The sequence below is a fragment of the Haliotis rubra genome, unplaced genomic scaffold (assembly GCF_003918875.1).
Source record: "Haliotis rubra isolate DU_JTF1 unplaced genomic scaffold, ASM391887v1 Scf407, whole genome shotgun sequence".
Classification (NCBI taxonomy): domain Eukaryota; kingdom Metazoa; phylum Mollusca; class Gastropoda; order Lepetellida; family Haliotidae; genus Haliotis; species Haliotis rubra.
The window spans coordinates 717,069-728,052 of NW_025767088.1; the positions used below are offsets into that span (position 1 = coordinate 717,069).

The 10,984-nt window shown below is 41.2% G+C and overlaps 1 protein-coding gene across 11 annotated transcripts in view; it reads right to left on the reverse strand.

Moving 5' to 3' along the window:
* Positions 1 to 8,336, reverse strand: part of LOC124287837 (zinc finger and BTB domain-containing protein 20-like) — a 77,859-nt gene extending 69,523 nt beyond the window's left edge. For all 11 annotated transcript variants that reach the window (XR_006901325.1, XR_006901326.1, XR_006901324.1 and 8 more), the window contains exons 1-3: positions 8,227 to 8,336; positions 5,644 to 6,647; positions 4,723 to 5,001 (exon numbers count right to left, since the gene is read on the reverse strand). Coding sequence is in view for 8 of the 11 variants with exons in the window: in XM_046724306.1 (XP_046580262.1) it covers positions 4,723 to 5,001; positions 5,644 to 6,595 (1,231 nt within the window). In the remaining 3 variants the exon portion in view is untranslated. The remainder of the gene's footprint in view (positions 1 to 4,722; positions 5,002 to 5,643; positions 6,648 to 8,226) is intronic.
* Between the last annotated feature and the right edge of the window lie 2,648 nt (positions 8,337 to 10,984).

Below are 10,984 nucleotides of genomic sequence, written 5' to 3' on the forward strand. Positions count from 1 at the left end.
ACCACAAACTTAAGATGGGAGCAGGGCAATCGTACAAACACAAACTTAAGATGGCAGTACAATTGTACACCAACCAAATACAGGTGACAGAAGGACAATCGTACAACCACCTTCAGATGCTGGTAGTAACACAGTGATACAACCACCTCCAGGTGTCAGTAAGACTATAATACAACCATGTAGAGGTGGTAGTAACACAGTGATACAACCACCTCCAGGTGCCAGTAAGACTATAATACAACCATGTAGAGGTGGTAGTAAACAGTGATACAACCACCTCCAGGTGTCAGTAAGACTATAATACAACCATGTAGAGGTGGTAGTAACACAGTGATACAACCACCTCCAGGTGTCAGTAAGACTATAATACAACCATGTAGAGGTGGTAGTAACACAGTGATACAACCACCTCCAGGTGTCAGTAAGACTATAATACAACCATGTAGAGGTGGTAGTAACATGTAGAGGTGATACAACCACCTCCAGGTGTCAGTAAGACTATAATACAACCAGTGCAACCAGTAGAGGTGGTAGTAACACAGTGGTACAACCAACACAGTGATACAACCACCTCCAGGTGTAACACAGTGATACAACCAGTAAGACTATAATACACACCATGTAGAGGTGGTAGTAACACAGTGATACAACCACCTCCAGGTGCCAGTAAGACTATAATGTAGAGGTGGTAACCATGTAGAACCACCTCCAGGTGGTAGTAACACAGTGATACAATACAACCACCTCCAGGTGTCAGTAAGACTATAATACAACCATGTAGAGGTGGTAGTAACACAGTATAATATACATGTAGAGGTGGTAGTAACAGTGATACAACCACCTCCAGGTGTCAGTAAGACTATAATACAACCATGTAGGAGGTGGTAGTAACAGTGATACAACCACCTCCAGGTGTCCAGTAAGACTATAATACAACCATGTAGAGGTGGTAGTAACACAGTGATACAACCACCTCCAGGTGCCAGTAAGACTATAATACAACCATGTAGAGGTGGTAGTAACACCACCTCCAGTGATACAAATACACCTCCAGGTGTAACACAGTGATACAACCAGTAAGACTATAATACAACCATGTAGAGGTGGTAGTAACACAGTGATACAACCACCTCCAGGTGCCAGTAAGATAATACAACCATGTAGAGGTGGTAGTAACTATAATAGGTGTCAATAATAGCAAACCATGTAGAGGTGGTAGTAACACAGTGATACAACCACCTCCAGGTGCCAGTAAGACTATAATACAACCATGTAGAGGTGGTAGTAACACAGTGATACAACCACCTCCAGGTGTCAGTAAGACTATAATACAACCATGTAGAGGTGGTAGTAACACAGTGATACAACCACCTCCAGGTGTCAGTAGGTAATACAGTAACACAGTGACTATAATACAACCATGTAGAGGTGGTAGTAACACAGTGATACAACCACCTCCAGGTGCCAGTAAGACTATAATACAACCATGTAGAGGTGGTAGTAACACAGTGATACAACCACCTCCATGTGTGGTAGTAAACACCAGTAAGACTATAATACAACCATGTAGAGGTGGTAGTAACACAGTGATACAACCACCTCCAGGTGTCAGTAAGACTATAATACAACCATGTAGAGGTGGTAGTAACACAGTGATACAACCACCTCCAGGTGTCAGTAAGACTATAATACAACCATGTAGAGGTGGTAGTAACACAGGTGATACAACCACCTCCAGGTGCCAGTAAGACTATAATACAACCATGTAGAGGTGGTAGTAACACAGTGATACAACCACCTCCAGGTGCCAGTAAGACTATAATACAACCATGTAGAGGTGGTAGTAACACAGTGATACAACCACCTCCAGGTGCCAGTAAGACTATAATACAACCATGTAGAGGTGGTAGTAACACAGTGATACAACCACCTCCAGGTGCCAGTAAGACTATAATACAACCATGTAGAGGTGGTAGTAACACAGTGATACAACCACCTCCAGGTGCCAGTAAGACTATAATACAACCATGTAGAGGTGGTAGTAACACAGTGATACAACCACCTCCAGGTGTCCAGTAAGACTATATATACAACCACCATGTAGAGGTGGTAGTAACACAGTGATACAACCACCTCCAGGTGTCAGTAAGACTATAATACAACCATGTAGAGGTGGTAGTAACAGTGATACAACCACCTCCAGGTGCCAGTAAGACTATAATACAACCATGTAGAGGTGGTAGTAACAGTGATACAACCACCTCCAGGTGTCAGTAAGACTATAATACAACCATGTAGAGGTGGTAGTAACACAGTGATACAACCACCTCCAGGTGTCAGTAAGACTATAATACAACCATGTAGAGTAAGACTGGTAGTAACACAACCACCTCCAGTGATATAATACAACCAAGAGGTGGTAGTAACAGTGATACAACACCTCCAGGTGTCAGTAAGACTATAATACAACCATGTAGAGGTGGTAGTAACACAGTGATACAACCACCTCCAGGTGCCAGTAAGACTATAATACAACCATGTAGAGGTGGTAGTAACACAGTGATACAACCACCTCCAGGTGTCAGTAAGACTATAATACAACCATGTAGAGGTGGTAGTAACACAGTGATACAACCACCTCCAGGTGTCAGTAAATACACTATAATGGTACCACAGTGTAGAACCACCTCCAGGTGGTAGACTAAATACAACCATGTAGATAGTAACCACCTCCAGGTGTCAGTAAGACTATAATACAACCATGTAGAGGTGGTAGTAACACAGTGATACAACCACCTCCAGGTGTCAGTAAGACTATAATACAACCATGTAGAGTGGTAGTAGTAACAACCACCTCCAGGTGATACAACCACCTCCAGGTGGTAGTAAGATACTATAATACTATAATACAACCATGTAGAGGTGGTAGTAACACAGTGATACAACCACCTCCAGGTGTCAGTAAGACTATAATACAACCATGTAGAGGTGGTAGTAACACAGTGATACAACCACCTCCAGGTGCCAGTAAGACTATAATACAACCATGTACTATAATACAACCATGTAGAGGTGGTAGTAACACAGTGATACAACCACCTCCAGGTGCACAGTAAGACTATAATACAACCATGTAGAGGTGGTAGTAACACAGTGATACAACCACCTCCAGGTGTCAGTAAGACTATAATACAACCATGTAGAGGTGGTAGTAACAGTGATACAACCACCTCCAGGTGTCAGTAAGACTATAATACAACCATGTAGAGGTGGTAGTAACAGTGATACAACCACCTCCAGGTGCCAGTAAGACTATAAATACAACCATGTAGAGGTGGTGATACAACCACCTCCAGGTAACACAGTGATACAACCACCTCCAGGTGCCAGTAAGACTATAATACAAATAAGACCATGTAGAGGTGGTAGTAACACAGTGATACAACCACCTCCAGGTGCCAGTAAGACTATAATACAACCATGTAGAGGTGGTAGTAACACAGTGATACAACCACCTCCAGGTGCCAGTAAGACTATAATACAACCATGTAGAGGTGGTAGTAACACAGTGATACAACCACCTCCAGGTGCCAGTAAGACTATAATACAACCATGTAGAGGTGGTAGTAACAGTGATACAACCACCTCCAGGTGTCAGTAAGACTATAATACAACCATGTAGAGGTGGTAGTAAAACAGTGATACAACCACCTCCAGGTGTCAGTAAGACTATAATACAACCATGTAGAGGTGGTAGTAACACAGTGATACAACCACCTCCAGGTGTCAGTAAGACTATAATACAACCATGTAGAGGTGGCAGTAACACAGTGATACAACCACCTCCAGGTGTCAGTAAGACTATAATACAACCATGTAGAGGTGGTAGTAAAACAGTGATACAACCACCTCCAGGTGTCAGTAAGACTATAATACAACCATGTAGAGGTGGTAGTAACACAGTGATACAACCACCTCCAGGTGCCAGTAAGACTATAATACAACCATGTAGAGGTGGTAGTAACACAGTGATACAACCACCTCCAGGTGTCAGTAAGACTATAATACAACCATGTAGAGGTGGTAGTAACACAGTGATACAACCACCTCCAGGTGCCAGTAAGACTATAATACAACCATGTAGAGGTGGTAGTAACACAGTGATACAACCACCTCCAGGTGCCAGTAAGACTATAATACAACCATGTAGAGGTGGTAGTAACACAGTGATACAACCATGTAGAGGTGGTAGTAACAGAGTGATACAACCACCTCCAGGTGCCAGTAAGACTATAATACAACCATGTAGAGGTGGTAGTAACACAGTGATACAACCATGTAGAGGTGGTAGTAAGACTATAATACAACCATGTAGAGGTGGTAGTAACACAGTGATACAACCACCTCCAGGTGCCAGTAAGACTATAATACAACCATGTAGAGGTGGTAGTAACAGTGATACAACCACCTCCAGGTGTCAGTAAGACTATAATACAACCATGTAGAGGTGGTAGTAACACAGTGATACAACCACCTCCAGGTGCTAGTAAAACAAGTGTACAACCACCTAAAGAGATTAGTAGTGGTGGTAAGATGCCTTTACATCCACCCATAGACGGCAGTAAAACAATCGTACAACCACCTACAGATGAGGCAGTTTCCTCTCTCCTATGCATTCAATACAACCATCAGTATAAGTTTGAGAGGTAAAGATGATCCTACCTCGGCCGGAGTTTCCTGGTTGTGTCCGGCGCCCTCCAAAGACGGCCCCGGGACTGAGCTGGCCACTGGTGGAAGCGATGGGGGAGGAGCTTGCGGACATTGTGTGGGTGGGTTCACTGAAGTTCTGTGGAAAGACGGGGGATCCATAGCCTGGCATGGGCAGCCCCGCGGTGTTCTGGTGGATCATGACAGGATAGAGGGATGAGGAGGCTGCTGCAGCCAGGTTTTCGGCCACAATCTGATCTTCCGAGGCTTCGTGTCCCTCTGCCTGAGGATCATCTGTAATTGGGACAGATACAATCATGAGTGAGTGAGTTTAGTTTTACTCCGTTTTACGAATATTCCAGCAATATTGTGAAGGGAACACCAGAAATGGGCTTCACACACCGTACCAATATGGGGAATCAAACCCACGTTTTTGGCGTGACAGGCCAATGTTTTAACCACTAGGCTACCCACCGCCCCGATACAATCATGAACAATTCGTAAATTAAGAACCATCATCCCTCCTTGTTCAATATTTCAGATGCTGTTCAAACTGTTTATCAGTCAAATGAGGACCAAAGGAAAGGGGAATGCATTTCACTATAGTCATCATTACATCACCTATGTTCATTTTTGTTAAAAAATACCAAACTTGGGAGAACACGATTTTCAGTTTGTATTACTCTTCAACTAAGTTCAAGACGCTCAGTCAAACCAAAGATGATATATTTTATATATAATTCAGGCGAATACCAAGCTTTTTTTCTAAGAGGCACAATGCTCCCCAGGGAGTTGAGATTGACAATACGATGTGCCGTTGAGATTGACATCCAGTGAACGAGGGAAAAAAACAAAGCGCCATTGAGGAGCTGAGCTGGATATCGGCGCTATACAAATGTTAGTATGTATGTATGTATGTATGTATGTTGGACTTACAAGTCTCTTGGTCTGTGTCACGTGTGGTTCGGTTCCAGTCAAGCTGATCAAACAGGCTCTCATCTTCAATCACTTCCTCTTTCACTCGGCTAAGATCAATACTGTCGGCAAATGACTGCCCCTCAGACTTCTCCGGGGGATCTTTTGTAGAGTCTATGTGTTTGGACGAATCATCTGAAAACTGTCTCTGAGATGCACCTTGGCCATTGCGACCAAAACGAGTCTCGTTTGAAGCAGATAATCGAGCATGGATTTCACCGTCAATGTCTATCTGAGCTGGGGTAGCTAAGCCCTGCTTTTCAAGTTCATTACTTATCCTCCGAGCGAGCTTGGAGGCAGAAGCACCAAGAGTATATTGCGAACGTAACGAAGTATTGTCATGGTGGTCGCGCCTCTCCCCGTCTCGGATTCGACTAGATGGGGAGACATCAGGAGAGGGCTTTGAGGAAAGGTCATGCAAATGTCGTTTCCGTCTCGAAACAGATCGTTCTGGATTTTGACAGTGGAGGGAAGGGGATGCACCTGGCTCACGATTTGGAACATTTCCTGATACTGAACCTGTTTCCGATCCTGCAGAAAGTGATTGTGAGCTTTCGCGGGATGCGGAACGACCTTGACCTACATCGGTCTGGAATGTGGAAAGGTCGATACCTATATTGTCTTTGGCAGACTGGATTTTGAGGTCAAGTGCATTGCACTGCCTAGCAGTCTTCACAGTGGTCCGTGGAGGCTGGGCATGGAAGCTATTGCTGACAAACATCGCTTGGGACTCGTCGTCATTCTTGCACACTTGTTCATTAACAACATAGTCATATTTCTGTTGGCTGTCAATATTGAGATAGATGTGTCCGATAATCTCAATGTTCTTCTCAAACTCCACATATCCATGACACAAGGACTGTAGAGATTTCACAAGGGATGCGATGAACCGAGTGGTTGTGTCGTCGTTCATTGTTCTCACATCGTCTGGTCACTCTGTGCTCTTTTCGGTGTCAAAGGTCACACTGAAATTGACAGAACCAATACTTTTTGTTAAAATTCTGAAATGTACAAATATCTTTCTCCCTGCTCCCCAAATGCTGCAGCTGACATCTTAAACACAAAGTTAGTTGGTTGTTGTTTAATGCCGCACTCAGCAGTATTTCAGCTATATGTCGACGGTCTGTAATCTATGTAAATAATCTGGACCAGACAATCCAATGACCAACAGCATGAGCATCAATCTACGCAATTGGGAACCGATGACATGTCAACCAAGGCAGCAAACCTAACCACCCGGTCCCGTTAGTCGCCTCTTACAACAAGCATTGGTTGCTGAAGACCAATTTCAACCCAGATCTTCTTTCTTGCTCCTGGGTGATGCAAGATTCCTGGATGACACACTGATGCTATGTTAAATCAACCAAGCATGGGTTGCAGGACCAACTCAACCTGGATCTTCACAGGTCCTCTCTCGCTCCTGGATTGTGATGCAAGGTTCTATGCACATGGTTGACACACTGATGCTATGTTAAATCAACACTTCATTTTCAATAGGGCTGGCTATTGATATACATCACAGAGCCTCATAATTGTTAACCAAATGATCAATAGATTAGCGATAAATATTGGAGAAACTTATAATAGAGTCCAAAATAAATCAACATATTTCAAATCACTAGTGAGTGGCGACACATGTATGCAAAGATTACAAACAAGAACAGCATCCTAAAAATCACTAAGAACCATGAAAAAAACATGTCAGAAGGATACTGATAATTTTGAATAGTACATGATATGCAGGACTGAAGGGCAATTTGCACCTGAACCTCAATTTAAAAAACTTAACTCTAATCTAGCACGGCAATGACTTCACTTTTCGAGCCTGTAGATTTGGAGCACTGATATTTTCTTATTAATATTTTCGTATATGATTAATTATCTTAATGAGGCCATCAAAATTAACTGAATGAACCTGTAAACAAACTAACTAGATAAATTACCTCCCTTATAATTATGAATTTGATTGGCAGTACTATCCAGAAAACTTTATTTATCAACAATACTTATCACTATAATGGAGTATTCCTCTAAGTCAAGATTTCCTTAACAGGTTAATTAATATTTCATCTTATTTTGAACATTATTTGGGAACACTATGTCAGTGTAACATAATGGAATCTTTGGATCTTTTCAAGCACGGAGGTTGATGTCCTTAAATACACAGAGAAGCTTGTGTCTACATTCTATTCTTGGTTCACTTGCTTCGCGCCTTCATTCAATATACGAAGGGAGACAACTGGTCCGAAAGTCAATAATTGTCCAGGCATGAACGATTTGACAAAATTGGCGCTGATATCATAAACTTTGAAGACGATCTTTTAAATGTAAAGTATGTTTTAGTAACAAGACCACTGCAGTGAGATAAATATGGTTATGGCTAGTTAGGAAAACAAAGTGGATCAACAAACGGCCACTTGCAAACATCGTTCGGGTCAGCAGATCGAAAGCTTGCAAAATTAACAAAAACGCACGTGAAAAAGACATATTACCCATACAGACTAACCCATACACATGTAAATAATCTGCAAAACATGATCTTACATGAGCAATATTATGCCTTGGTGGTTTTAAACGTGAAAATACTCCGCATTCCCCCATTTTCCTCAAATTCTTTTCAGCAGTCCTCCACACAAAAGAGTAACGGAACGGGGAATAATATGCCGGTTTTCATACTACTAGACGACAACTAGCTAAAGCCAATACTTGGTTTAGCGGTACTCTTTCGATGGGATGAATGACAAAGAAAGAGTTATATATATAGTGTATAAATCATGACACTGATTGGGTATCTGACGTTATCACACATTATGACAGCATGTTGACACGTTAAAACAATGTTATGTTTGGTATGTCCCTTTTGTCGTCTGTTGAATGTATAACCAGGGAGACAATATAACGTTGTATGTTGTAGATTATCCCTGGTATAACAGATTATATGTACAGTTATACCTGTTTCATGAATGTCTATTTATTGTTGGTTATAAACCGAATTTCATTATATTACGTTTGGGTTCTAAACTACGTCATTAATATATATAAGATAATTATACACTGAGTGTGCCAGGCGCATTATATGTTTACCTTTACAGTCCCTCCTAATAAATCCTCCGCACAGTTGTTTTAAGTCATTTAACAGTTTTATGGATATTTATATATTAATAGTCACGAGTTGCAGGTACCAATACCCAATTGAGTTTGAGTGCGGTGGGAACAATAGATTTGGTTACTTAAAAGAAAATTAGGGTACCCAATTGAGATGAACACAAGTGAGTACATAACTCAATGACCCAAAACGTTATCTGTAGCTCTTTCCAGATTGGATCATTAAACTCGTTTCTTAATTCAAATCTGCACTTCACATTCGCACTTTCACAAGCAATACGTCTGTCGTGTTTGGAATCACCAACGTTTCATCACCCAGGACTTATATTAGTTCACGAGTGTGCAAACATTTACATGATTTATAATTAATATTCATGTGTAAATATAAACTATGTGTACATTTAAAACATAACTTGTGTGTAAATATAGAGGTTAGATTTAACAAGTGCAAATAACAACAATAATAAGTACTGTTATTGTATTTATTTCATTCGTATGTCGGACGTAAATCAAGGTGTTACCTCCCCTTGCAGTTAATTTGTTTTAGAATCTGCCTGGTTATTATTTCATCTGAAGGATGGTGTGACCTATTTTATAGTTTTAGGTATGTAGTATGACATTGTATTTAGGTTGGTTTGTTGTTTACGCCACACAATAGTCCAGCTATATGACGGCGGTGTGAAAATAATCGAGTCCGGACCAGACAATCCAGTGATCAACAGAATGAAAATCGATCTAGGATACGGTCCAGATATGATGTTATAATCTTACGTATATAATATGACATTTGACATTGTATGTATTGAAATATATATTATTTCAGGATTGCTCTTACACAGGGAATAAACGTTCTCCCCGTAACCAGGGTTCATTAATTTGTATGTCCACACATTATCCTGGTCACATTGAACACTATACAAAGCATTTCGCGGAGAACTCCACTCGCCAGTCCTTGTCAAGTTGCCATTTCACTGGCTGGTGTTGCGTCCCTTAACCATGTGCGGATCCAGTGAACGCGGGTTCGAATCCATTTCGACTGCGGGTTTCTAGCACCAAAATCGTGTACGTGGATTTCAAATTATCGGCATTTCCTTTAACAGAAGACTGACATGTGATATTACCGAATTAGAACGGTGGGGTAGCCTAGTGGTTAAAGCGTCCGCCCCTCACACTGAAGTCCCAGGTTCAATTCCCATGCACATGGATACAATATTGTGAAGCCCATTTCTCTTGTTCCCCGCCGTGATATTGCTGGAATATTGCTGAAAGCGGCGTAAAACCATACTCACTCATTATAACTTTAGTTTTTCCCATTCACCCAGCCCTACCAGTCAAGTGTGATAATCCCCTAAAACAACAGGTGTTGGGTCAAACTGGATACCCATGAACTGGAGATAAGACCAAATATTTTGATGCATGGAGTTTTAGAATATACATGTCATAAATATTTTGATACATGGAGTATTGATATCTTAAAAGGGTTTACATTATGTACATATACAGAGACAAAACCACATATTTTGATGGGTATAATTTCACAGGTAACAGGTAACTTATCACCCCTACTCCGTGGCTGGCCAAGCTAACCCTAATCCGTTATAGATATGATTAATTAACAGGGCTAGGTGAGCGGGAATAACCCGATCAAGGGAGCGCGCCTCATTAATGGGTAACATTGCTAGCTATGGATACACCAACTGGGTATATTTTTGTTTGCATTTCATTTTGAAATATTATTTATGAAATCATCAAGTACTGAGCAGATACTGAATAAAACGTGTGCAGTAACGTGGAATGAATAACACACATTGGTTGAAAGATTGCGTTGGTTGAAAATGTTCCCAGCACAACTTTTATACTTTTCGAGGCCCTGCTTCAAATACTAATACATGGCTTGTATATGCAACAATATATGTACATGTGAGTTGAGTCCTATATATTAGAATTTGTTAATACATGTCGGATCGCACTGAATTGCAAGCGGTATTTGACTATGATAAGTCTGCAAGATAATAGTTTACAAGGCAGATGCAAGAGTTATGCCCCTTGTAATTTTTATTTCCTTTAATTGAAAATTTAAGAATGTTAGAAGGGGCACATGGATTTTTGTGGAACCGAGTTCGTGTTTCGACGCACATGCTTGCGTTTATCTGGATGTAGGTCTTTGGGGAAATTTGTGAAAGTCACGATAGCAAAG